The 26,944-nt window shown below is 41.2% G+C and overlaps 1 protein-coding gene across 5 annotated transcripts in view; it reads right to left on the reverse strand.

Moving 5' to 3' along the window:
- Positions 1-2,968: 2,968 nt before the first annotated feature.
- The window catches only part of LOC139266068 (sentrin-specific protease 5-like), a 44,588-nt gene continuing 20,612 nt past the window's right edge, over positions 2,969-26,944 (reverse strand). For 3 of the 5 annotated variants that reach the window (XM_070883914.1, XM_070883911.1, XM_070883912.1), the window contains 7 exons: positions 26,494-26,641; positions 17,944-17,991; positions 17,159-17,236; positions 15,810-15,947; positions 9,385-9,468; positions 7,971-8,021; positions 2,969-5,433 (listed from right to left, as the gene is read on the reverse strand). In XM_070883914.1, coding sequence (XP_070740015.1) covers positions 5,323-5,433; positions 7,971-8,021; positions 9,385-9,468; positions 15,810-15,947; positions 17,159-17,236; positions 17,944-17,991; positions 26,494-26,641 — 658 coding nt within the window. In that variant the 3' untranslated portion in view covers positions 2,969-5,322. Of the gene's footprint in view, positions 5,434-7,970; positions 8,022-9,384; positions 9,469-10,544; positions 10,622-15,809; positions 15,948-17,158; positions 17,237-17,943; positions 17,992-26,493; positions 26,642-26,944 lie in introns of those variants that run through there. The other 2 variants (XM_070883913.1, XR_011593680.1) reach the window with 2 other exon arrangements.

Here is a 26,944-nt window from a genome sequence, read left to right on the forward strand (position 1 = left end):
ACTGATTCGCCTGACATCAGTAGTGGGGAATATATTGGAATCAGTTATTAAAGGTGAAATAGTGGCACATTTGGAAAGCAGTGACAGGATCGGTCCAAGTCAGCATGGATTTATGAAAGGGAAATCATGCTGGACAAATCTTCTGGAATTTTTTGAGGATGTAACTAGTAGAGTGGACAAGGGAGAACCAGTGGATGTGGTGTATTTGGACTTTCAAAAGGCTTTTGATAAGGTCCCACACAAGAGATTGGTGTGCAAAATCAAAGCACATGGTATTGGGGGTAATGTACTGACGTGGATAGAGAACTGGTTGGCAGACAGGAAGCAGAGAGTTGGGATAAACAGGTCCTTTTCAGAATGGCAGGCAGTGACTAGTGGGGTGTCGCAGAGCTCAGTGCTGGGACCTCAGCTATTTACAATATACATTAATGATTTAGATGAAGGAATTGAGTGTAATATCTCCAAGTTTGCAGATGACACTAAACTGGGTGGCGGTGTGAGCTGTGAGGACGCTAAGAGGCTGCAGGGCGACTTGGACAGGTTAGGTGAGTGGGCAAATGCATGGCAGATACAATATAATGTGGATAAATGTGAGGTTATCCACTTTGGGGGCAAAAACACAAAGGCAGAATATTATCTGAATGGCGGCTGATTAGGAAAAGGGGAGGTGCAATGAGACCTGGGTGTCATGGTTCATCGGTCACTGAAAGTTGGCATGCAGGTACAGCAGGCAATGAAGGCGGCAAATGGTATGTTCGCCTTCATAGCTAGGGGATTCGAGTATAGGAGCAGGGAGGTCTTACTGCAGTTGTACAGGGCCTTGGTGAGGCCTCACTTGGAATATTGTGTTCAGTTTTAGTCTCCTAATCTGAGGAAGGACGTTCTTGCTATTGAGGGAGTGCAGTGAAGGTTCACCAGACTGATTCCCATGATGGCAGGATTGACCTATGAGAAGACACTGAATCAACTGGGCCTTTATACACTGGAGTTTAGAAGGATGAGAGGGGATCTCAGAAACATATGTTTCCAATGTTGGGGAAGTCCAGAACCAGGGGACACAGTCTTAGGATAAGGAGTAGGCCATTTAGGACTGAGATGAGAAGAAACTTCTTCACTCAGAGTTGTTAACCTGTGGAATTCCCTGCCGCAGAGAGTTGTTGATGCCAGTTCATTGGATATATTCAAGAGGGAGTTAGATATGGCTCTTACAGCTAAGGGGATATGGAGAGAAAGCAGGAAAGGGGTACTGAGGGAATGATCAGCCATGATCTTATTGAATGGTGGTGCAGGCTCGAAGGGCCGAATAGCCTACTCCTGCACCTATTTTCTATGTTTCTAACGTGAACATTAATTTGACATATCCAGAACACGCCAAGTCTGGTTTAACTGGATATTCAAATCCTTCATCACAGAACAGTGTCAAAGAGGAATGGCAGTGAAAATGCTGGTTTCTGAGCCATAACAAATTATAATAGCAGACTTCAAAAATGTATTAAATTAAACGAAGAAAGAGACTGTAAAACTTGCATTATTTGTACTAAAGTAATGTCCTGCAAAGTATCTACAATATGCTGGTACTAACTCTACCCTTAATTTTATAGCTATTTAGAACCTGCAAATTTCAGGATAAATATAGACTTGAGTGGTTTGACCTCCAGTTGCTGCTTTTTATTTCCTTTATGGAGTGAACTAGAATTTCTTAATGTTTTGCCTTGATAGCTTTAGTCATAACTGACTGGAAAGGAGGCAACATTTATGTTATTTCCAAGTTTCAAGACTTCTGATCCTGAACATGCATAACAGTATTAAGTGATAAGATATACAGCAGACAAGGAAAGATTCCATTACTGAACTGAGATTCCTAGTCACCAAACACCACATTCCTTCAATGTTGCTGAGCTGACCGAGATCATTCCGTTTAATGCAGCCGTCATGTGTAAACTGATTTTAAAGATTTACTTTTCAAATAAAAATAAACCTTACTTGAAGATGCTTCCCATTTTGAAAAAAGTGACAAGTTGTGCGCCCTATCCCTGCCAGCCCTATATGGCTGTCTATAATGTCAGCAACAAGATCACAGGCTTGACACATGCATTTATTTCCCCATTCAAATACTTAGAAATCCACTCCCAATCTTCAAAAGGTTAACGTGCAAGTAACATAGTTGAAAGCCTAGACTCCTCGCTGCTTTTGTTGCTCAAGTGTCAATTTAATTTTACAAACTTGCAGAGACCACCATATTCTGTACATTCGGGGAGGGATTTACCGAGCTTTTGGTGATAATTCAATTCAAGAAGTGATGATTACCACGAGCGATTGGTAACAATGATGTCTTACTATACAATGCTAGTTGATTAGTAGAGTGACTTCTCCTTTAAGCAGATGGCACTCATGAAACAATCACAGGTCGCTGTAAAGGCTAGACCATCATCTACTGCAGGGAATTAGTCCGGCATTAACAAACTGGTTGCAGGTTTCAACAAAACTTCAGATTAATAGACTCGCAAGAAAAAAAAATCCTCTTTTTTCCCCCAACATTTAGGAGGTAACCATTTGAAAGGCTGAAATTAATATACATACAAATATCAAAAAATTTACAGCATTTTTATATTTATAATGTTAATAGTTCAGATTTCAGGGTAACTCAATCTGATCATGCAGATAACAGCATCATACAAATACTTCAAGGCATAGTGTCTAAAATTGAGTTTAAGGTGGATTGGAAGATTTGGATTCACTGATGCAATAGAATTTGTAAACACGCACAGACAGTGTGTCAAACAATGTTTTATATTCAAATACACATTGTACCGAGATACATCATTCTCAGTTAAACACAGCACAACTAACCAAAAACTCCAGATAGTAAACATAAAAGTATGCGAAAAGGAGGAAGGTCACACCACACACTAAGGAAGAAAAGATAGATTTAGGGAGGGGCAATGAGAAGACAGCAACAAAGAAAGGGTTAGACACTCCTCAAATATTTTATTGTCCAATCTCCATAACAACATAGATCTAATTACAACAGTTCTCCTTGCGTGAGTAAAAAAAAATCTCTCCTACTTTACTCACAACTTCTATTATTGCACTAATGTTTATAACGTAACATATCTTTCATCTCCTAACCTGTAAAAGACTTGGTGGGGTTCTGGATACAATGGATAATGTACCGAGAATAGTTTTAGCTCAGTACGAAGCAGCTCTTATAAATATTTAATTGCATCGTTGCGCCCTCCTAAAGTAGTATTGACCATATGATGCATTGCCGTTGCTAAACTCCATGAACGCAGGTTCAGTACAACTAAATCACCACCTCAACTGACCATGGCGTCTATGAGGACCTGGAAATTTAGATTTAAAAGCTCCTTCCAGGATTGTGCAACCAAGTACCAAAATTAGGCAGTTTATTCCCAGAATCATAACTTCCTTACGCAATTTTCCAGAATTAAAAATTGAGGAAAAGATCAATTTCTGACTGAAATATTTGGGATGCACCAGAGGCATTTAACTATTATAGAAGGAAGTTTTAATCATTTTCCACTTACAGGTTTGATTTTAAATAATTGGGAAAATCGCCTGCCCAGTGAAATACATTATTTCTTTACCAAAGTATTGGAATATGAAAGCATGTATATATATATTGACTTCTAGAGTTACCGAGTGCAGACTGTAAAGTTAAGGGACAAAATTTTGAAATGATTTAACTATGGGAGAAAAAAAAAATCAAATACTCATCAATTTCTGAAAATCTGAAATCTATTTGCAATATCGTTGCAGAACACAATACAAGGGTAGCAGTCTACACTTTGCACTATATTTTGCTGAGCATTATCTAGAATAATTCTCACCCTCACACACTGGCTTAATTCATTTTCAAGAATTTCTCCACTTAGTAGTTTCCATCTTTCTTTTAAAAAGACCAAAAAAAACAGTTCACACCGTCAGATACCAGCTTTCTAGGTTCTAAATCACATAATTTGACCGGTGTCAAAAATAAAAAAACAAAAATATTAAAAGGAAAAATGGAACTATAGAAGTAGATACAGGGTACAGTAGTGTAATGGTTGCATTACTGGACTAGTAATTCTAAGAATGTGTGCTCAAATCCCACCATGGCAGTTTGAGAATTTGAATGCAGGTTTAAACAAAATGGTACAGGAATCAGTAAAATGAGCATGAAGGTTTTGGATTGTCGTTAAAAAAAAAATAGAAAACTTGTGTGTCTTCACCTGATTTGGCCTATACGTGATTGCAGTCCCGTATCAACATGGTTGACTCAAATCGCTAGCAGTTCAAGAATGCCCACCATTACCATCTCAGGGCAATTAGGAATGGGCAATAAATGCTAACCTTGCCAGCAATGCCCACATTCAAACAATGAATTAAAAAATAAAGGCTAATTTTGCAGACCCCAAGTTTGCAATACCGAGATATGCCTCAGATACTCTGTTTAAAATGAATGACACTGAGCCCGATTAGTTCTTCATCTTTCAGAGTAAAACTTCCAAAATTAGCAGCAATGTAAAATACCACAAAACAAAATAATATTTTTGTTTAAGCAGAAAGGAAAAAGGCTTTCCATCACTATTGAGCCAGGCAAACACATATGCCAACTCTGAGAACATGTTATAATTATGTCACTCCAGCAAATCCATTCCATTGTTTAATGAAATGGGGAAGCAACACAGAGGAGCCCATTATACAGGTATGTGTGTGTGAAAAATTAGATGGGAAATATGCCTTGGGCTAAACATGTAAGATTTATTGTACTAATGTCCAGTGTCACCATAGCCTCTGACATTCACAGTACTGACCCCAAGAGTTACTGTGTGTTTTAAATGAAACTATTTTCACTTTCAATCATGCTGCAGCTCAACACAATGACCTAAATGGTCATTAAACATCTGTGGAAAAAGTGAAAATCTCCCCCGTGGATATGAAGAGGGGGCTCTCACTTAATAATACCTGGAACGATTTCTACACTAAGACTTCAGTTTTCCCCCTCCTAAGTTAATGTAAATTTTACTACTTCCTTTACTTAGAGGTTCTCAAAATATGCAGACAATAAGGAAGTCTAACTTTATAGTCTACTGCTACATGCAATTCATCAGCAACAGGCCAATCGAGCAAAGTTGTGCTTTTAAGTCTGAAGGTGCTCAGGCCATGCATGCACCTGGAAAGGAGGTAAACACTGCCAACTTCCTCCCTCCCTGCCTTCTTTCTCTTCTCCTTCCAGACGACATGTAACAATACTGGCCACACCGATCTCCTGGAATGCAATTTCCTGTGAGGAGTTTCAATCAGCTCCTTCCTGCCAGCTCACTCCATGAGCTTGCACTCACACAGTTCTCTGTAGATCAGTTTTCTTACTTCAGGCATGTCTTTCTGAGAAAACTGAAAGGGTCTTCCTAGAGCCAGGCACTTGCAGTACTAAAAGAGGCAATGGAAATACAGGGTCAGCACACTGAGAAGGTTTCAAATTCTTTAAATAATTAGCAAGTAGAAGTGTTGGCAGGAATTGGGAAAACACACCATTAAGCCACACTTATGCTAATTCAACAGAGAAACCAAGACAGAAGGGGAGGGGGGAGGGAAGTATTTATATAGCACTCTATAGCACACTTCTCAGAAACACCTGTATAATTAATACAGTAGGCTAATGTGGCATCCATTTTGTACACACCAAGACTGCAGAAACAGCAATAAAATGAATGAACTATTTTTTGGCGGAGATGGGAAATTTTATCCAGAACATTGGGAGTAACTCCCTGCTATAGCAGCTTTTAACATACACCAGCAGGACAGGCATTGATGGCACGATTGACAGAGCAGCACACACACTCAGTACTGCGCTGGAGTGGGCCTTGAATCCATCATCCACTGACTGACTCACTGCCATCAACTGAGCCAGGCTGACACGTTCTACTTGGGCTCAGTACATCTACATAAATGACAGGGGTCGGCTAGTATTTTCACATTTTAAACTTCAACAATCCTTTCAGTTCATTATGGGGAACCTTTTCGCACTTCTCTTGTCTGCACCTGCCCACTTGCTTAGGTACTCCAGGCAAGCCACGACAATTTTGCACTTAAGTCTTTCTTTAGGATTATTTTCTTCAAGTTAAAAGTTCCAATAACAATCTCTGACTAGTGGATTTAGGAAAGCGAGTGTAATCCGAACAGCAATTTTCTTTGGTATTAAGGGAATGGTAGCATGGTGGTTATATCACTGGACTAGTAATCCAGAGGCTTAGACTAATAATCTGGCGAAGTTCAAATCCCATCACGGCAGCTGGGGAATCTAAATTCAGTTAATTAAATAAATCTGGGATTAAAAAGCTAGTATCAGTAATGGTGTCCATGAAACTACCAGATTGTCGTTAAAAACCCATCTGGTTCACTAATGTCCTTCAGGGAAGGAAGTTTGCTGTCCTTACCTGGTCTGGCCAAATGTGATTCCAGACCCACAGCAATGTGGTTGATCTTAACTGCCCTCTGAAATGGACTAGCGAGCCACTCGGTTGTCTCATCATCACCTTCTCAAGGGCAATTAGGGATGGGCAATAAATGCAGGTCTTGCCAGCGACGCCCACATCCCATGAACACATTTTTTTAAATGGAGATGCATCCAAACTGATACTGCAACACAACCTGACTCTGTCAGTAATCTGCTATTGTTAACATAATCAGCATTTGTCAAATTTACCACAGAAGGTTGAAAATGAAAGTAAAATCAAGGACGGTATTAATCAAGGAATCCCTAATCTGTGGACCATTATTGAGGTCACTTATTTCAGCCCCTGGATCACTTTAGTTGACTCAGGAAACTTTGGAATGCTCAACAATGGCTTGGACGTATTAAGTATACGGTCACTTCAGCGATGTGACTAGATCAAACTTTAAAGTTCTGGCTCTCTATTCTTTAAGAAAATAAATCAGCCAGAAACCAAATGCTACTAATCTGGGCCAAAATTTCAGAGCAAATTGAGATACTGGAAGGAAACAGGTAAGTGTATTTACACAAAAATATTAAACTTAAAAGCAGATGGAACAGGTTAAATTTATGGGTTTATTGAAATGCATATTTTAGTAGGATTTCCAGCTATTTCAGTAGTATAACCACCACAAGCTAATGGTGATCCTTCAGCATCACAGTATGTGTTCAAAATGTTAAAAATGGCAGTTTCAGAGAGTCCAGATCTTCTGGCACTCATTTTCCTGTTGTATGTTTGTGAGGAGAAATACTGGTTTAACCAAGTATCTTATTTTGATTGTAATAAAGAGAGAGAGAGGCCAGTCTGAAAAGAGAAAAGATAGTTTAATGCTTCAAATCTTGACAAACATTAACCTGTCTTTTCAGATGTTGATATTTTCAGCATTTTCTGATTTCAAACATTTGCAGTTTTTTTTCTTATTTTGACAGGTATTTGTTTTGACCCCAAAACAGCATTAAAACATTTCCTTGCACTACAAAATCTACAGAATTAATACAGGATTAGATCAGCCTGCAATTTGTTTATTTTTGATTTTCTCCCAGCAAAGTCACTTCAAAGTGAGACATTGTTAGTGAAGTGTTTTGAGATGTTTGAGAAATCTGATATGACAACATGCAAGTGAAAGGCTTTATTTCTACTCTCTTCCTGTGAAGGCGGTAACCATTGCTGGGGTACAGTTCCACTTGGACTAGCAGCCCTACGGAACCTCAAACATATTCAAAAATTACAGTAAAATCTACTACATACGCACTGAAAAGCAGCGAGACAAGGTAAATTCGTCCTGCCATGATACTGTGGCTTTATTTCTGGTATGTACCCAGTCTGCTTCACATGCACAGGTATCCATCACTGCTGGCTAGGGACCACCTTCAGCCGTTACAGGTGATTTGAACATGTTATTAGTCACTATGCTTCACAACTACTCATTTCAATTACACAATTAAAAGCAGTAAAGATGGGGAGTCACCCTACCTGAAGAACAAACACACCACAGTCACTATCATTTTTCTGTTGAGGAATGCACTATGGGAGGGGGGTAGATAGGACAAAAAGAGGAACACAAGCATTAAATACAGTACACAGTTTACTGAATTAGACATTTTCAAGTAATTCTGTCTTTTTTTTTAATATAACCCTTCAAATTTCTTCTTTGGGCTACTGGCCAGGGGGGAAAGGCGGTGACATCACAGTCAACCCTGCCCTCAATAGACAACCACACATATGCACTGCCCAGCCAGATCTACAAAGCAACCGTTTCTGTCTCTCATGCAGAGGCTATAAAGGTAATTGTAGCAACTCTATTACAAACCTGATTGAGGTCAGGTAATGCAGCACAAGGACAAAACATCTGCTCAGTCTGTTTTAGTATCATATTTTACTGGAGAAAGTCAGTCTGTTATGAGTAACGTGTTAAAAAGCTGTAGATTACAGTCTACCTTCATATGAATGAGGGTATGCAAAATGTACTCTTTTATATTAAAAGTTTAAACAATCTAATTTGTAGAGACTCAGAATATTTCAAAAACAAACTCCAGAAACAGGACACAAGAGTTTAGGGATTATGAAATTGCTTAGAGTGAGTTTGCCTGCAGTTGTACAGGGCCTTGGTGAGGCCTCACCTGGAATATTGTGTTCAGTTTTGGTCTCCTAATCTGAGGAAGGACGTTCTTGCTATTGAGGGAGTACAGCGAACGTTCACCAGATTGATTCCCGGGATGGCAGGACTGACATAGGAGGAGAGACTGGATCAACTGGGCCTTTATTCACTGGAGTTTAGAAGAATGAGAGGGGATCTCCTAGAAACGTATAAAATTCTGACGGGACGGGACAGGTTAGATGCAGGAAGAATGTTCCCGTTGCTGGGTAGTTCCAGAACCAGGGGTCATAGTCTAAGGATAAGGGGTAGGCCATTTAGGACCGAGATGAGGAGAAACTTCTTCAATCAGAAAGTGGTTAACCTGTGGAATTCTCTACCGCAGAAAGTTGTTGAGGCCAGTTCGTTAGATATATTCAAAAGGGAGTTAGATATGGCCCTTACGGCCAAAGGGATCAAGGGGTATGGAGAGAAAGCAGGAAAGGGGTACTGAGGTTGAATGATCAGCCATGATCTTATTGAATGGTGGTGCAGGCTCAAAGGGCCGAATGGCCTGCTCCTGCATCTATTTTCTATGTTTCAATGCCCAAAAGCAATGTAAAGGCAGAATACTTTAAATCTTGGTTTATATAATTTAAACCTTTGTTTTTACAAAGCAAAATAAGCACGTGCACAATTTACGACTGCATCTGAAGCAGTTTTAGTTGCAATCTGGAGCCTGCTGTCGTTGAACACTTCTGAAGACTGACTACAATGAAATTTCTAAAGCAGCTCAGCCTGTCTGAACCTTACCGTCGTGGCAAAAGCTTTCCACCCTTCCAGGAATGCAGGACGGTTTCTCTCACCAGCTTCTGTCTTTAAATACCTCAGTATGTTCTGTGAAGTAGAAACGTTGGGCAAATCAGACGGACGGCAAGAAAGCAGCAAAAATGTGCACCATTTTGAAACTGGTGCTCCAGGTGGGACTGGAGAAATCAAACCTCGGCTCACCCCACCTTATCAATTTTAATTCCTTCCCTGAAGGGTTTTACTCCTGGCTGGGATACGATTCCACAGGTGCCAGTTGTCCTCAAGTAACTTACCCCATTTAGCTGCAAGGGAGATCAAAGCCAAACCAAATTCTGTATGGCTCAAGTTTTCACCAAATTCCTGGGTATTAATTTTTAAAAATCTGACTGCAGCAATTGCAGCAACATCTCAGGTAACGGAGTTGCACAATCTTCATTTTTTTAAGTTACAATTTTCCATTCTAAAAGGCATAAAAAATCCTACATTGACCCTACTTGACTCTGCTTTTTGCATCCCACAGCAGTTCCAAACTAAATGTAACTGTGGTTGTGCTGAAATGTCAAAGACAAGAGATTGTAACTAGATTATAACATGCCTGACTAGCTGGCACTGTGGTGCCATGATGTACCAACACATCATGCCAAAGTAGGGTGGTACCAGTTTGTGTCCAGGATTCTTCAAATGTCAAGCTGCTAATCTTGGCCAGGCCATCATGGAAGCTAGCAATTCCAGAGGCAGAAAGGTTTAAATTTAAATATATAAATACTTGACAACAATTATGCTCTGAGGCTGCTCTTGCTCAGTGGCTGATGCACCAGAGAGAAAGAGCATAACTTCTGCCGACCTCCTACCTATGATGTGACAGCACCTCAAGTGGAATAATGTCACGAAAAAAAATTTCAATAATACTTCTGAAGATGTTATTGAACAATCAGTGCAAAAGCAAATGTTCAGTGCTCAACAGTTGTCTTACTGGTCAAGGAGTTTCCTCAAGGATAACACCTCAAAGTCTCTGTTTAGGATTACTTCACTGGGATGATTCCACAACTCAGTCAACCTTCTGTTGGAATAACCTTGTACTAGTGATTTATCAGAAGCAGAGCACCCAAGGATTTATCACCTACTTGCCCATCGTTAGCATCAAAAAAAATCCTGCTGCTCACCTGATTCTTTTGGACACACGGTGCTCGATATTTGGCCCGTCTTCTTCAGAGCCCCATTAGTTCCTTTACACCACTTCCTGTTTTGGGAATAACCAACCAAAAAGCTGGAATGTTTTTAGACTTGGACATTAATTGCATTTTGTTTCACGCATATTGGGTGTACCCAGGATTCTTACGCAGGGATCGAGACCCCTCAGCTCACTCCACATTTTATGAGATTAAATGTCTAACTCGAGGGTACCTTAACCATGGGATGTGACGAGTTGTTCTCTTCACTCCTTTTTGTCTGCATCTTTTATCCCTCCATTTCTCATTCAACCTTTTATTTGTTTCCTCTCCTCTACTTTCTCACTATGATCCAATGATCTCTTAACACTTTATTTATTTTTGGAATGGTGGGCAGCACAATCCAAATGGGATAAAATTGAAATATTGAACATTTAGTTAACATTTAATTATTAATTAACATTTAGTTAGTTAAGGCCAGAAACTCAAAATGAAGACAGCCTCAGCTAGATCATCTGACTGATTCTCGATACCCGTTACCTGGTTGCACTTTGTAGTTTTCTCAGATTTCTACAAAGGAACAAAACAGGAAACTATGCCTGATTTGAATCCAATTTAGACTGATGAAATGAAAACTTCCACTTTCTGCCAGTCACATGTAGGCACATTACAGGGAGAAGGCAGGCCAGACTAGCTCAGCAAAGACCAGATGCCTACTTGAGGCAAGATATGTGGGTATATGTTACATAAATAAGTGGCCTAGATTCTCCTGTCCCAACAGGATTCCATAAATAAAGCAGACACAATGGCAATATATTTTTGATTTACTGCAGGAAGTGATGCAAAGGAACTTCCTGTGCACATTTTAAAAGATAGCTTTAAAACCCCTCCCAGTTCACACTTCAGTACACACACAATGTTTGAAAGCAATACTTTTACATTGCTAGATAGCATCCTCCAGACTTATAAATATTAAACAGCAGTTGCTTAAAAAAACAAATACAATATTAGATGGTTTGTGAAAAGCACACAAAAGACCACTGCGTGATCTTACTGACAGCTCCATTTGAATCTAATTTAGACTGATGAAATGAAAACTTCCGCTTTCTGCCAGTCATATGTAGGCTAAGTGAAGTACGAGAGATTGTAGAGGGACATGGTCGGGGCCCTGGAGAGGTGAGAGTTCGGGGCCCAGGGCAGCACGGCCCAGCCCACACTGCAATATGTGTGCGCACTAGGTCCATGCAGCAGAGCTGGACTCCAGACGTCCTGGTTAATCCTTGCCACTGGACCCAGACCTCGCTGTCAAGCCCGTGTGGTGGCTGGTGTGCAAAAAAATCCACGCACCGGCATCTTCCACCCCTTCAATTGGCGTCTTTCATTGAAACATCTGTGAACTCATCCCTTTTTGGTGTGAAAGCAAGTCATCCTCGATACGAGGGACTGCCTAAGAGAAGAAGTGAAGTGAGAATGGACAGTCTTAATCAACTCTAAATCGTTGTGCATCCACATTGCATAACTGGGCACAAATTAGCAATCTCACTTAGATGCCACAAGGGTAGCTGGTTTGACAAATATAAAGGAGCCCTTCTGAGTTTGGGGTTAGGGCACATTTTGAGGAGGGTGGGGGGAGGGGGGGGGCGGAGGAGAAACAGAAAGAGCTGTGCTCTGCATTCGATCTGTTCTCTGTGGGACTTCAAGAGGATGGATGGTGACACCAGGGACACTGTAAAATTCTACATTCCTCAGTTAAGAATCCTCACCTTGACCACAAAAATTCATTTTCCTCAGATATAGTTAAATAATCAGCACTCTCTCAAAGACAGATGAGTGGGTTAACTTGGGTGAATTACAGTTGTGTACGGTGTTCCCATCTGGATTGCACACCGATGGACACAACTTAGAAAAATGTTGTTGTTTCAATGCCGAGTAAATTCTCCCTCTTTCTCTAGTCTAGCAATCTCAGTTCCATTTGGGACAGATTACCAACTCACTAGCACTAATGCTGACACTTGAACCCTCATCCACCATCACTCTTATGGATCCAGAACACCAAGTACTGCTGTGTTTTGTCACTGGATCACCCCTACAGGTTAAAGGATTAATGAAACTGAAAATTAAACCAAAGGCAGCTATGACACTGGGGGAAAAGTCACTGTCTATTAACCATTACATTGCATGGTAGCACTCAAATCAGAAGAGTCAAAAGTTTCAAACTATGTGCTCACTTACTGAATAAATAATAACAGTGACATTTAATTATTGTTTCAGTATAGAGCAGGTCTTGGAACTAACACTAGTTTATTAGATTATAACCAGCATATTTAGTGATGCATCAATAACATTGATTGACCAGCAAACGGATTCAGACATTAAACATTTCTTATGTTCACAGGAACACTCCTGTGAACATAAGAAATAGGAGCAGGACTACACCATTTGGTTCCTCGAGCCTGCTCCGCCATTCAGTAAGATCATGGCTGATCTGATCATGGATTCAGCTCCACTTCCCTTCCCACTCTCCATAACCCTTTACTCCCTTATCACTCAAAAATCTGTTTGTCTCTGCCTTAAATATATTCAATGACCCAGCCTCCACAGCTCTCTGGGGCAGAGAATTCCATAGATTTACAACCCTCAGAAGAAATTTCTCCTCATCTCAGTTTTCAATGGATGGCCCCTTATTCTGAGACTGTATCTCCTAGTTTTAGTTTCCCCTAGGAGTGGAAATATCCTCTCTGCATCCACCTTGTCGAGCCCCCTCATTATCTTGTATGTTTCAATAAGGTCACCCCTCATTCTTCTGAATTCCAATGTGTATAGATCCTTCCTTCATAAGCCAATCCCCTCATCTCCGGAATCAACCCAGTGAACCTTCTCTGAACAGCCTCCAATGCAAGTATATCCCTCCTTAAATACAGAGACCAGAACTGTACGCAGTACTCCAGGTGTGGCCTTACCAATATCCTGTACAGTTATAGCAGGACTTCTCTTCTTTTATACTCTATCGTCCTTGCAATAAAGGCCAACATTCCATTTGCCTTCCTGGTTACTTGCTGTACCTGCATACTCACTTTTTGTGTTCCATGGACAAGGACCCCCAGGTCTGTCTGCACTGCAGCACTTTGCAATTTTTCTCCATTTAAATTATAATTTGCTTTTCTATTATTTCTGCCAAAGTGGATAACCTCACATTTTCCCACATTATACTCCATCTGCCAAATTTTTGCCCACTCACTTAGCCTGTCTATATCCCTTTGCAGATTTTTTGTGTCCTCCTCACAATTTGCTTTCCCACCCATCTTTGTATCATCAGCAAACTTGGTTACATTACACTCGGACCCTTCATCCAATTCATTAATATAGATTGTAAATAGTTGAGGCCCCAGCACTGATCCCTGCGGCAGCCCACTAGTTACTGTTTGCCAGCTGGAAAATGACCCATTTATCCTGACTCTATGTTTTCTGTTAGTGAGCCAATCCTCTATCCAGCTAATATATTACCCCTAACTCCATGAGCTTTTATCTTGTGCAGTAACTTGTGGCACTTTATCGAATGCCTTCTGGAAATCCAAAAACACCACATCCACCCTGCTTGTTACATCCTCAAAGAACTCCAGCAAATTTGTCGAACATGATTTCCCTTTCATAAAACCATGCTTGACTGAATCATGCTTTTCCAAATGTCCTGCTACTGCTTCCTTAATAATGGACCCCAGCATTTTCCCAACGACAGATGTTAGGCTAACCAGTCTATAGTTTCCTGCTTTTTGTCTTCCTCCTTTTTTTAAATAGGGGCATTACATTTGCAGTTTTCCAATTCGCTGGGACCATCCCAGAATCCAGGGAATTTTGGTAGATTTCAACCAATGCATCCACTATCTCTGCAGCCCCTTCTTTTAAGACCCTAGGATGGAAGCCATCAGGTCCAGGGGATGTCCGCCTTTAGTCCCGTTATTGAGCCAAGTACTACTTCATTAGTCATAGTGATTGTATTAAGTTCCTTCCTCCCTATAGCCCCTTGATTATCCACTACTGGGATGTTTTTAATGTCTTGTACCGTGAAAACCGTTATAAAATATTTGTTCAACATCTCTGCCATTTCCCTGTTCTCCAGTATTAATTCCCCCATCTCATCCTCCAGGGGACCAACGTTTATTTTAGCCACTCTTTCCCTTTTTAAGTACCTGTAGAAACTTATACTGTTTTTATATTTCGTGCTAGTTTACTTTCATAATCTATCTTCCCGCTCTATCATTTTTTTTTTAGTCGTTCTCTGTTGGCTTTTAAAAATTTCCCAATCCTCTGGCCTCCCACTAGTCTTGGCCACATTGTATGCCCTTGTTTCCATCCCTTATTTCCTTGGTTAGCCACGGATGGTTATCCCTTCTCTTAGTCTTTCCTTCTCTTTGGGATATATTTTTGTTGCGACTTATGAAATATCTCTTTAAATGTCTGCCACTGCTCATCAACCGTCCCACACTTTAGTCTATTTTCCCAGTTCACTTTAGCTAAGTGGAGGTGTAGGTGCAGGAAGCACAACAAACACAGATTTTGTTTCTGTCTCTTTGGTGGAGCATTAAATCATCTTCCGGTTAGTGGCTTTTATATGGTGTCTTACTACAAGGGTACAAAGTTTATTTGACCTTATATAGTGGTTTCTGATAACATTCCTGAACTCAATACAGATATATTTTAAAATACTGAAGGAACAAAATACATCCCAGACGTAAATATGAAAAGCACATATGCAAATGACATGGATGTCTACCTTCTGCAGCCAAATAGCTGAAAAAACCTTTACCATCAGTCAAAACTCCGCTTGACCAGTTTTCAACCTAGACGAAGAAATTTCTGGAGATTGGCTACTCTGAGAAATAATATGTTGTGCAAGAAAAAAAGTTTGATCCCTGGCCTGTACTGAATTAACTGATCACAGTGGGACTGCTACAACTGGCCTCGCCATTCCTAGGTAGAAATGGGGAGAAAAAGAGAAAAAAAAAAACAGGCACGGTTCCTCCTCATGGTTGATATCCAGCAACATGAAATGTGCATGTGAGGAGAGCATCAGGCTCTGTGGTTAAATGATCACCAATACTCAGTGTGTGGCCTTATACATGAAACATTGCCACTCAGGAGGGATCCTATCAGCACTCATGGAATCAGATTACAGCATGTCACTGCCTTCAGGAAAATACGACAAAAAGAAAAAGGGATTTTTAAAAAAGTGATCAGAAATGACGCGAATGTTTGCCTTACCTGAACACACGAATTAAAATGGATGCCTTGAGAATCGTAGAGGCAAATTTTCCTATTTGGAAGATCAACTGTTAGCAATGACCAATGGATTTCCAAATGAATAGGGATTAGTAACAGGGCTTTACTGAATAAATCCACCTGAACAGAAAGAGAAGAAAAATATCTTCAGTTAGGCAGTCAGATCACTTAAAGAAAACATGAACCTGCAGCTCAAGCACCACAGATTAAGAGGCTTGGAAGCAAACTTAAGAGAAGGCAGAGGCAATGCAGAGAAACGTAACAAAACTGGTACTGGGGGTTTTACAGCTGTCTTTGGGGATGGAAGAAAAAAAAGTCAACATCCAAGGTTTCTTTTAAAATCATGAACTGGGAATGTGAGGTTTGTGTGTGTAGAATTAGGAGCTCGGGATAGCCTGAATTTAATGGCATTCTTAGGAGAGAATGGCATGCATTTTTAGCACGTCTTGTCCATTCTGATGTACTCTGCTTTAGTATGTTGATCCACTGAATCACTAAAGGAGGCACTTTTAATGCCATTTTGGTCCACATTGTTGATAGAATTGCCATTCACGAGGTAGCAACCACAATAAAACTTGAAACTCCCGATTCATTCATGCCGAATTTTTGTAATGTTAACCACCACAACACACCCCACCGGAGCATAGAAGAGTGAGAGCGAGAGAACCTATTCTGTGTATATACTGTAACAAATCAAGTCTGCAATGAAGAAAAAACCCAAGATTAGATGGTTTAAAAATCTGTATATTAAATTAGTTAAAGTTTTCACATGCCCGTCAGGTTAATTGTTACAATATACAAGTCTTAACATTGTGCTGAGTTACGCTCAAGGTTCATCTTTTAATTGCCCATACCGAGAAGGATCTAAAACTCAAAACAGCAAAATCCTCTTTATAGTAATTAAACTGGAGAACAGTTCAGATCAACTATGCAACAACAAACATGAAAATCTGTATTTTTTGAAACCATCTCAGTGGTCATCAGTTTTAGTACAAAGGGTTGACTTGGGTCAGGACAATCACCAATGTCCAAATGCCTCTGTTACGTTATTGCCGAGACTGGATGCTTTCGAGCTTCATTTAAAGACACGATTCTATAGGGACTGGTCAAGTAAAATTCCAAATGACATTGGGTCAGTCACACAAGTGGAAGGCAAAACCTTTATGCAGAGGTGCACAGTGGACAACATTGAAATTTGAAAATAAATGTTCAGTTTGGATGTATCACAGGATTCACCAGTCATCGACAGCTTCCACAACAGCTGATTATACTGAAACCCAAACGTGCAAAGACGCTGCTTGCTGCCACAACCCATGCCCCTCATGACCCACCTTTTTTGTCCACCTCTTCACTCCGTTGTATCCTTTAGTTTGAAGCTGTTTGTAAAAGAAGCTATTGAAGAAGTGAACCTATAAAGGGGAATAAGCAAAATTAATTAAACGGAAACCTGTTGGTCATGGGGCTTTATTGCTTCTCCCACCATCTAGAGTTTACTAATAGTATAATACAATGACCTCTTTTTGCCAGATTTGTTTCCCCTATCTCTCCTGAAAGCATTGATAGATGTCAAGGTACAGTTCAATACAGATGCTAACCACCCTTTCGCGCCTCACCTAAGTGACCATACCTCACGAGTGAACGCTGGCTGGCTACTCGTCTACAGCTGAGCCCGATCATGTCCTCACAGGCAAGTCCACACACATGCAACTCCAGCAGGGATTGCTGGATAGCAATCAGGGGGATAAACCAGGGGTACTGAGGTGAGATCAGCTAACTCGGAACAGATTGTAGACCCGTCCTGCTATGTACAGATTAGCGACTCATTGCTTTAACCAGGCAATGGGGGAAGTGCCCCTTTGTGTTTTTTTTTTAATAAAGGTATTGCTTTCTCTCTTCATTCCAAATCAATCGGCAAGGCAACCTACTCCTAGGGCATTGTTGGAGGTGCACAAGGCGGGTGACTCATTCTCACCACCTTAGTTTCTTATAATGAAAGATATGAACAACCATGATGTTCTATTAATGAAAGAGCGAGGCATGCCATCAAAACTATAATAATGCACCTTCCACCAAAGATCAGCCTTTTAGCCTTTAGTATTATGATCCATACACCCACCTTATCGGGTACTGCATCCACAATCAGTTCTCCATACATGTTTATTACCTGCAAGGAAACAGGAGTATGAAAAGTAAGTTGCAAGGATATCAAAATCAATAAAGAATTTTACAATATCAGGAAAAAGAGGTAGCCAGGATCAATGTTGGCTCCTTAAAAACTGAAAGCGCTGATCTCGTCAATAGTAAGGAAATGGCAGACATGTTGAATACTTACTTTACATCAGTGTTTACAGTAGAAGATAGCATGCCGGAAATCCCAAGGAAACTAATATTGAATCGGGGACAGGGACTCAATAAAATTAACGCAAATAAAATAACAGTAATGAAGAAAATAATGGCACTAAAGAGTGAAAGAAAAAGGAGGTGGGGTAGCACTGTTAATAAAGGATGAGATCAGTGCATTAATGAGAAATGATATTGGCTCAGAGGATCAGGATGTTGAATCAGTTTGGTTGGAGATAAGGAATAATAAAGGGAAAAAGTCGCATAGTGCATAGACCCCCTAACAGAAGCTACACTGTTGGACAGAGTATAAATCAAGAAATAATGGAAGCTTGTAATAAAAGAACAGCAATAATCATTTTAACCTTCATATTGATTGGACAAAGCAAATTGGCCAGGGTAGCCTTGAGGAAGAGTTCAGAGAGTGTATCCGGGATAGTTTCCTTGAACAGTGCGTTGCAGAACCAACCAGGGAGCAGGCTATCTTAGATCTGGTACTGTGTAATGAGGCAGGATTAATAAATGATCTCGTAAGTAAGGATCCTCTAGGAATGAGTGACCATTACATGGTTGAATTTCAAATTCAGTTGGAGGGTGAGAAATTTGGTTCTCAAACCAGGGTCCTAACCTTAAATAAAGGAGACTACAAAGGTATGAGGGCAGAGTTGGCTAAAGTGGACTGGGAAAATAGATTAAAGTATGGGACGGTTGATGAGCAGTGGCAGACATTTAAGGAGATATTTCATAACTCGCAACAAAAATATATCCCAATGAGAATGACTGTGAGAAGGGATAACAATCCGTGGCTAACTAAGGAAATAAGGGACGGTATCAAATTGAAAACAAGGGCAGACAATGTGGCCAAGACTAGTGGGAGGCCAGAGGATTGGGAAACTTTAAAAGCCAGCAAAGAACGACTAAAAAAATGATAAGGAGAGGGAAGGTAGATTATGAAAGTAAACGAGCATGAAATATAAAAACAGATAGTAAGAGTTTCTACAGGTACATAAAAAGGAAAAGAGTGGCTAAAGTAAATGTTGGCCCACTAGAGGATGAGACTGGGGAATTAATACTGGAGAATAGGAAAATGGCAGAGACGTTGAACAAATATTTTGTATCAGTCTTCACTGTAGAAGACACTAAAAACATCCCAATAGTGGATAATCAAGAGACTATAGGGAGGGAGGAACTTAATACAACCACTGTGACTAATGAAGTAGTACTTGGTTAAATAACAGGACTAAAGGCAGACAAGTCCCCTGGACCTGATGGCTTCCATCCTAGGGTCTTAAAAGAAGTGGCTGCAGAGATGGTGGATGCATTGGTTGTAATCTACCAAAATTCTTTGGATTCTGGGGCGGTCCCAGCGGATTGGAAAACTGCAAATATAACGCCCCTATTTAAAAAAGGAGGAAGACAAAAAGCAGGAAACTATAGCCTAACATCTGTCATTGGTAAAACTCTGGAGTTAATTATTAAGGAAGCAGTAGCGGGACATTTGGAAAAGCATGATTCATTCAAGCAGAGTCAGCATGGTTTTATGAAAGGGAAATCATATTTGACCAATTTGCTGGAATTCTTTGAGGATGTAACGAGCAGGGTGGATAAGGGGGAACCAGTAGATGTGGTGCATTTGGATTTCCAGAAGGCATTCGATAAGGTGCCACATAAGAGGTCACTGCACAAGATAAAAGCTCACAGGATTGGGGGTAATAATTAGCATGGATAGGGGATTGGCTAACTGACAGAAATCAGAGAATCGGGATAAATAGGTAATTTTCCGGTTGGCAAATGGTGACTAGTGGGGTGCCGCAGGGATCGGTGCTGGGGCCTCAACTATTTACAATCTATATTAATGACTTGGATGAAGGGACAGAGTGTAATGTAGCCATATTTGCTGATGATACAAAGATGGGTGGGAAAGCAAATTGTGAGGAGGACACAAGAAATCTGCAAAGGGATATAGACAGGCTAAGTGAGTGGGCAAAAATTTGGCAGATGGAGTATAATGTGGGAAAGTGTGAGGTTATCCACTTTGGCAGAAATAATAGAAAAGCAAATTATAATTTAAATGGAGAAAAATTGCAAAGTCCTGCAGTACAGACGGACCTGGGGGTCCTTGTGCATGAAACACAAAAAGTTAGTATGCAGGTATGTAAGTAATCACGAAGGCAAATATAAAAGCAGAGAAGTCCTGCTAGAACTATACAGGGTATTGCTAAGGCCACACCTGGAGTACAGTTTTGGTCTCCATATTTAAGGATGTACTTGCATTGGAAGCTGTTCAGAGAAGGTTCACTAGGTTGATTCCACAGATGAGCGGGTTGACTTATGAAGATAGGCTGAGTAGGTTGGGCCTATACACATTGGAGTTCAGAAGAATGAGGTGATCTTATTGAAACATATAAGATAATGAGGGGGCCAGACAAGGGGGATGCAGAGAGGATCGTTCCACTCAAAGGAAAATAAAACTAGGGGACACAGTCTCAGAATAAGGGGCCGCCCATTAATTCTCTCAGAGGGTTGTAAATCTATGGAATTCCCTGCCCCAGAGAGCTGTGGAGGCTGGGTCATTGAATATATTTAAGGCGGAGATACCGATTTTTGAGCCAAATGGGAGTAAAGGGTTATGGGGAGTGGGCAGGGAAGTGGAGCTGAGACCATGATCAGTTCAGCCATGATCTTATTGAATGGCAGAGCAGGCTCGAGGGGCCAAATGGCCTACTCCTGCTCCTATTTCTTATGTTCTTATTCCCCAGGACCAGATAGCTTCCATCCCAGGGTTTAAAGGAAGTAGGTGAGCATATTGCAGAGGCCCTAACTATAATCTTCCAAAGTTCTCTCGATTTAGGAACCGTTCCTTTAGATTGGAAAATTATGTCTGTCGCTCCGCTATTTAAGAATGGCAAGAGGAGAAAACCTAGGTAGCCCAACCTCGGTTGTCAGGAAATTGCTAGACTCTAATTAAGGAAAGGGTGACTGAACACCTCAAATTTTCAGTTGATCAGAGAGCCAGCATGGATTGTGAAAGGCAGGTCATGCCTGACAAACCTGACTGAATTTTTTGAAGAGGTGACTAAAGTAGTAGATAGGGGAATGTCTATAGACGTTATTTAAATGGACTTCTAGAAGGCATTTGATAAAGTCCCACATAAGAGACTATTAACTAAGGTCCAGGGCCACGGAATTGAGGGCAAATTGACCTGGTTGGGAAATTGGCTGAGCGGCAGGACCCAGAGAGTAGGGATAATGGGCAGGTGCTCTAATTGGCAGGATGTGATGAGTGGTGTCCTGCAGGGATCTGTGTTGGGGCCGCGACTATTCACAGTATTTATTAACGACTTAGATGATGACATAGAATGTCATATATCCAAATTTTCCGATAACACAAAGAGAGACGGTATTTTAGGCAGTATAGATGAAAGCATAAAATTACAAAAAGGGTTATCAAAAGATTAAGTGAATGGGCAAACTGTGGCAAATCGATTTTAGTGTAAGCAAATGTGAGGTCATCCACTTTGGACCTAAAAGGATAGAACAGGGTACTTTTTTAAGTGGCAAAAAGCTAAAAACAGAGGAGGCCCAAAGAGACTTGGTGGTCCAGGTGCATAAGATCATTAAAATGTGATGAACAGGTTCAGAAATTGCTAATGGAATGCTGGCCTTTATAACTGGAGGACTAGAATACAAGGGGGTAGAAGTTATGCTGTAAGCCTGGTTAGACCACACCTGGAGTACTGAGAGCAATTCTGGACACCACACTGTAGGAAGGATTTATTGACCTTGGAGGGAGTGCAGCAAAAGTTTACTAGAATGATACCCGGACTTCAAGGGTTAAGTTACGAGAGATTACACAAATTAGGGTTGTATACCCTAATTTCTGAACCTGTTCATCACATTTTAATGATCTTATGCACCTGGACCACCAAGTCTCTTTGGGCCTCCTCTGTTTTTAGCTTTTCACCACTTAAAAAAGTACCCTGTTCTATCCTTTTAGGTCCAAAGTGGATGACCTCACATTTGCTTACACTAAAATCGATTTGCCACAGTTTGCCCATTCACTAGAAGGTTAAGGGGTGATCTGATTGAAGTTTTCAAGATATTAAGGGGGGGACAGATAGAGCAGATGGAGATATACCATTTCTGCTGGTTGAGAATTCTAGGACTGGTGGCATAGTCTAAAAATTAGAGCCAGACCTTTCAGGAGTGAAATTAGGAATCACTTCTACACATAAAGGGTGTTAGAAGTTTGGAACTCTCTTCCGCAAACGGCAATTGATGCTTGATCAATTCTAAATTTTAAATCTGAGTTTGCTAGTTTTTTTGTTAACCAAAGGTATTAAGGGATACGGGCCAAAGGTGGGTATATGGGGTTAGGTCGCAGATCAGCCATGATCTCATAAGAACATAAGAAATAGGAGCAGGAGCAGGCCATTTGGTCCTTCGAGCCTGCTCTGCCATTCAATGGGATCATGGCTGATCTTCTACCTCAACTCCACCTTTCAGCACTATTCCCATATCCCTTAATTCCCTTTGTTCCCAAAAATGTTTAGACCTCTGTCTTGAATATACTCAACGACTGAGCATCCACAGTTCTGAGGTAGAGAATTTGTCTCCAATATATCTGTCAAACGTTGCTCCGCCCATGTTTTCGGGGAGAAAACGCCTGTGCATTGATTACTACAATCACTGTTGTAAAAGGAGATCTTTCCCTTCATTAAACTCAGTAATGGCATTTCAGATCTCAAGTAAAACACACTTATTGACTGGGCTATGGACTATTGATTCACTCATTTTTTTGCTAATGTTTTTTAATTCAATGTCGAAGAGGTCAGAACAGCTCTAAACATGGACAAATAATCCATTCGCACTTTCAACTGACATATACCACTTTTTACCCATGTCTACTTTTAGCTAGAATTAGCACAGACAGCAAGCCTAGACCAAGACTGTCCGACCAGAGCTTTGTGAGCTGCTTGTGGCTCTTCTCTGCTGGACTGGAAGTCTCTCTGGCACTCCCGTTAATATTGGGGCCGTTAACTCTGTTCCCTCCCACAGATGCTGTTGTCTGTCTCATTGAATGGCAGAACAGGCTCGAGGGGCTGAATGGCCTACTCCTGTTCCTGCAGGCTTTGTGTCTTAATGCAAGGAGTATCCGTAATAAAGTGGATGAATTAACTGTGCAAATAGATGTTAACAAATATGATGTGATTGGGATTACGGAGACGTGGCTCCAGGATGATCAGGGCTGGGAACTCAACATCCAGGGGTATTCAACATTCAGGAAGGATACAATAAAAGGAAAAGGAGGTGGGATAGCATTGCTGGTTAAAGAAGAGATTAATGCAATAGTTAGAATGGACATTAGCTTGGATGATGTGGAATCTATATGGGTATAACTGCAGAACACCAAAGGGCAAAAAACGTTAGTGGGAGTTGTGTAGACCTCCAAACAGTAGTAGTAATGTTGGGGAGGGCATAAAACAGGAAATTAGGGGTGCATGCAATAAGGGTGCAGCAGTTATAATGGGTGACTTTAATATGCATATAGATTGGGCTAACCAAACTGGAAGCAATACGGTGGAGGAGGATTTCCTGGAGTGCATAAGGGATGGTTTTCTAGACCAATATGTCGAGGAACCAACTAGGGGGGAGACCATCTTAGACTGGGTGTTGTGTAATGAGAGAGGATTAATTAGCAATACCGTTGTGCGAGGCCCCTTGGGGAAGAGTGACCATAATATGGTGGAATTCTGCATTAGGATGGAGAATGAAGCAGTTAATTCAGAGACCATGGTCCAGAACTTAAAGAAGGGTAACTTTGAAGGTATGAGGCGTGAATTAGCTAGGATAGATTAGCGAATGATACTCAAGGGGTTGACTGTGGATAGGCAATGGCAGACATTTAGAGACTGCATGGATGAACTACAACAATTGTACATTCCTGTCTGTCGTAAAAATAAAAAAGGGAAGGTGGATCAACCGTGGCTATCAAGGGAAATCAGGGATAGCATTAAAGCCAAGGAAGTGGCATACAAATTGGCCAGGAATAGCAGTGAACCCGGGGACTGGGAGAAATTTAGAACTCAGCAGAGGAGGACAAAGGGTTTGATTAGGGCAGGGAAAATGGAGTACGAGAAGAAGCTTGCAGGGAACATTAAGACGGATTGCAAAGGTTTCTATAGATATGTAAAGAGAAAAAGGTTAGTAAAGACAAACGTAGGTCCCTGCAGTCAGAATCAGGGGAAGTCATAACGGGGAACAAAGAAATGGCGGACCAATTGAACAAGTACTTTGGTTCGGTATTCACTAAGGAGGACACAAACAACCTTCCGGATACAAGAGGGTCTAGTAAGGAGGAGGAACTGAGGGAAATCCTTATTAGTCGGGAAATTGTGTTGGGGAAATTAATGGGATTGAAGGCCGATAATCCCCAGGGCCTGATGGACTGCATCCCAGAGTACTTAAGGAGGTGGCCTTGGAAATAGCGGATGCATTGACAGTCATTTTCCAATATTCCATTGACTCTGGATCAGTTCCTATCGAGTGGAGGGTAGCCAATGTAACCCCACTTTTTAAAAAAGCAGGGAGAGAGAAAACAGGGAATTATAGACCGGTCAGCCTGACATCGGTAGTGGGTAAGATGATGGAATCAATTATTAAGGATGTCATAGCAGCGCATTTGGAAAGAGGTGACATGATAGGTCCAAGTCAACATGGATTTGTGAAAGGGAAATCATGCTTGACAAATCTTCTAGAATTTTTTGAGGATGTAACTAGCAGGGTGGACAAGGGAAAACCAGTGGATGTGGTGTATTTGGACTTCCAGAAGGCTTTTGACAAGGTCCCGCACAAGAGATTGTTGTGCAAAGTTAAAGCACATGGGATTGGGGGTAGTGTGCTGACATGGATTGAGAACTGGTTGTCAGACAGGAAGCAAAGAGTAGGAGTAAATGGGCACTTTTCAGAATGGCAGGCGGTGACTAGTGGGGTACCGCAAGATTCTGTTCTGGGGCCCCAGCTGTTTACACTGTACATTAATGATTTAGACGAGGGGATTAAATGTAGTATCTCCAAATTTGCGGATGACACTAAGTTAGGTGGCAGTGTGAGCTGCGAGGAGGATGCTATGAGGCTGCAGAGTGACTTGGATAGGTTTGGTGAGTGGGCAAATGCATGGCAGATGAAGTAGAATGTGGATAAATGTGAGGTTATCCACTTTGGTGGTAAAAACAGAGAGACAGACTATTATCTGAATGGTGACAGATTAGGAAAAGGGGAGGTGCAACGAGACCTGGGTGTCATGGTACATCAGTCATTGAAGGCTGGCATGCAGGTACAGCAGGCGGTTAAGAAAGCAAATGGCATGTTGGCCTTCATAGCGAGGGAATTTGAGTACAGGGGCAGGGAGGTGTTGCTACAGTTGTACAGGGCCTTGGTGAGGCCACACCTGGAGTATTGTGTACAGTTTTGGTCTCCTAACTTGAGGAAGGACATTCTTGCTATTGAGGGAGTGCAGCGAAGATTCACCAGACTGATTCCCGGGATGGTGGGACTGACCTATCAAGAAAGACTGGATCAACTGGGCTTGTATTCACTGGAGTTCAGAAGAATGAGAGGGGACCTCATAGAAAAGTTTAAAATTCTGATGGGTTTAGACAGGTTGATGCAGGAAGAATGTTCCCAATGTTGGGGAAGTCCAGAACCAGGGGTCACAGTCTAAGGATAAGGGGTAAGCCATTTAGGACCGAGATGAGGAGGAACTTCTTCACCCAGAGAGTGGTGAACCTGTGGAATTCTCCACCACAGAAAGTTGTTGAGGCCAATTCACTAAATATATTCAAAAGGAGTTAGATGTAGTCCTTACTACTAGGGGGATCAAGGGGTATGGTGAGAAAGCAGGAATGGGGTACTGAAGTTGCATGTTCAACCATGAACTCATTGAATGGCGGTGCAGGCTCAAAGGGCCGAATGGCCTACTCCTGCACCTATTTTCTATGTTTCTCTGTCCCTGGGACAGTTAGTCAGTAAACTTTAACAATTTGTTCACCGCTACAGACTCCATTTGGGTAAGATGGCACTAGCACTCTAATGTAAAATGAAATATATTACACTAGCACTAGAGATTATACAGAACAGTGAGGGGCTGGATGATGGCTATTTACAAGGTTCTAACACTCCTTTAATCTAGAAATAATTCAGTTAGGTTTACACTCCAACCTCACTCACACCAATAAACCAAGCTGTCACTTTTGTGAGGTACATTTGACCCTCACAGAGATCAGTTACAGATAAACATCTCTGGCACAACTTGCCCTCGTCTGACCTGATCGTTCAGCCAGTTCTCTCCATAAAGTGTGGCCAGGTCGTCCAAAGTCAAAACGTGTTTGTTGTAAACCACTTGGAAACTGGACACTGGTTTGTTCACCTGTGCTTTCTGGTACTTTCGGATTTCCATCCGGATGAAGACCTTCCTGAAGTACACAGAACAGAGGGGATACAATTTAACATTGCTTCTGTACCGCAGATTACCATCTCTGCCAGTGTGCAAGGCACTTAGAGGACACCCTGAATGGTGATATTTTCCATAAAAGTACAAACTAGACCTGCTTGAAGGGTATTGAAAAAAAAAAAATATGAGGGTTTATTTAGTCCAATTTTCTTTCCTCCTTGCTGAAAGCACCGGGTGTCACCGAGGCTTGGTTGCACAGTACCTCACAAAAGTGATTATTTGTCATGTGGGAGCTTAGGCCTTGAATATTGACAGGCTATTTAAC

Source organism: Pristiophorus japonicus, chromosome 6 (genome assembly GCF_044704955.1).
Source record: "Pristiophorus japonicus isolate sPriJap1 chromosome 6, sPriJap1.hap1, whole genome shotgun sequence".
In the NCBI taxonomy this organism is placed as follows: Eukaryota; Metazoa; Chordata; class Chondrichthyes; family Pristiophoridae; genus Pristiophorus; species Pristiophorus japonicus.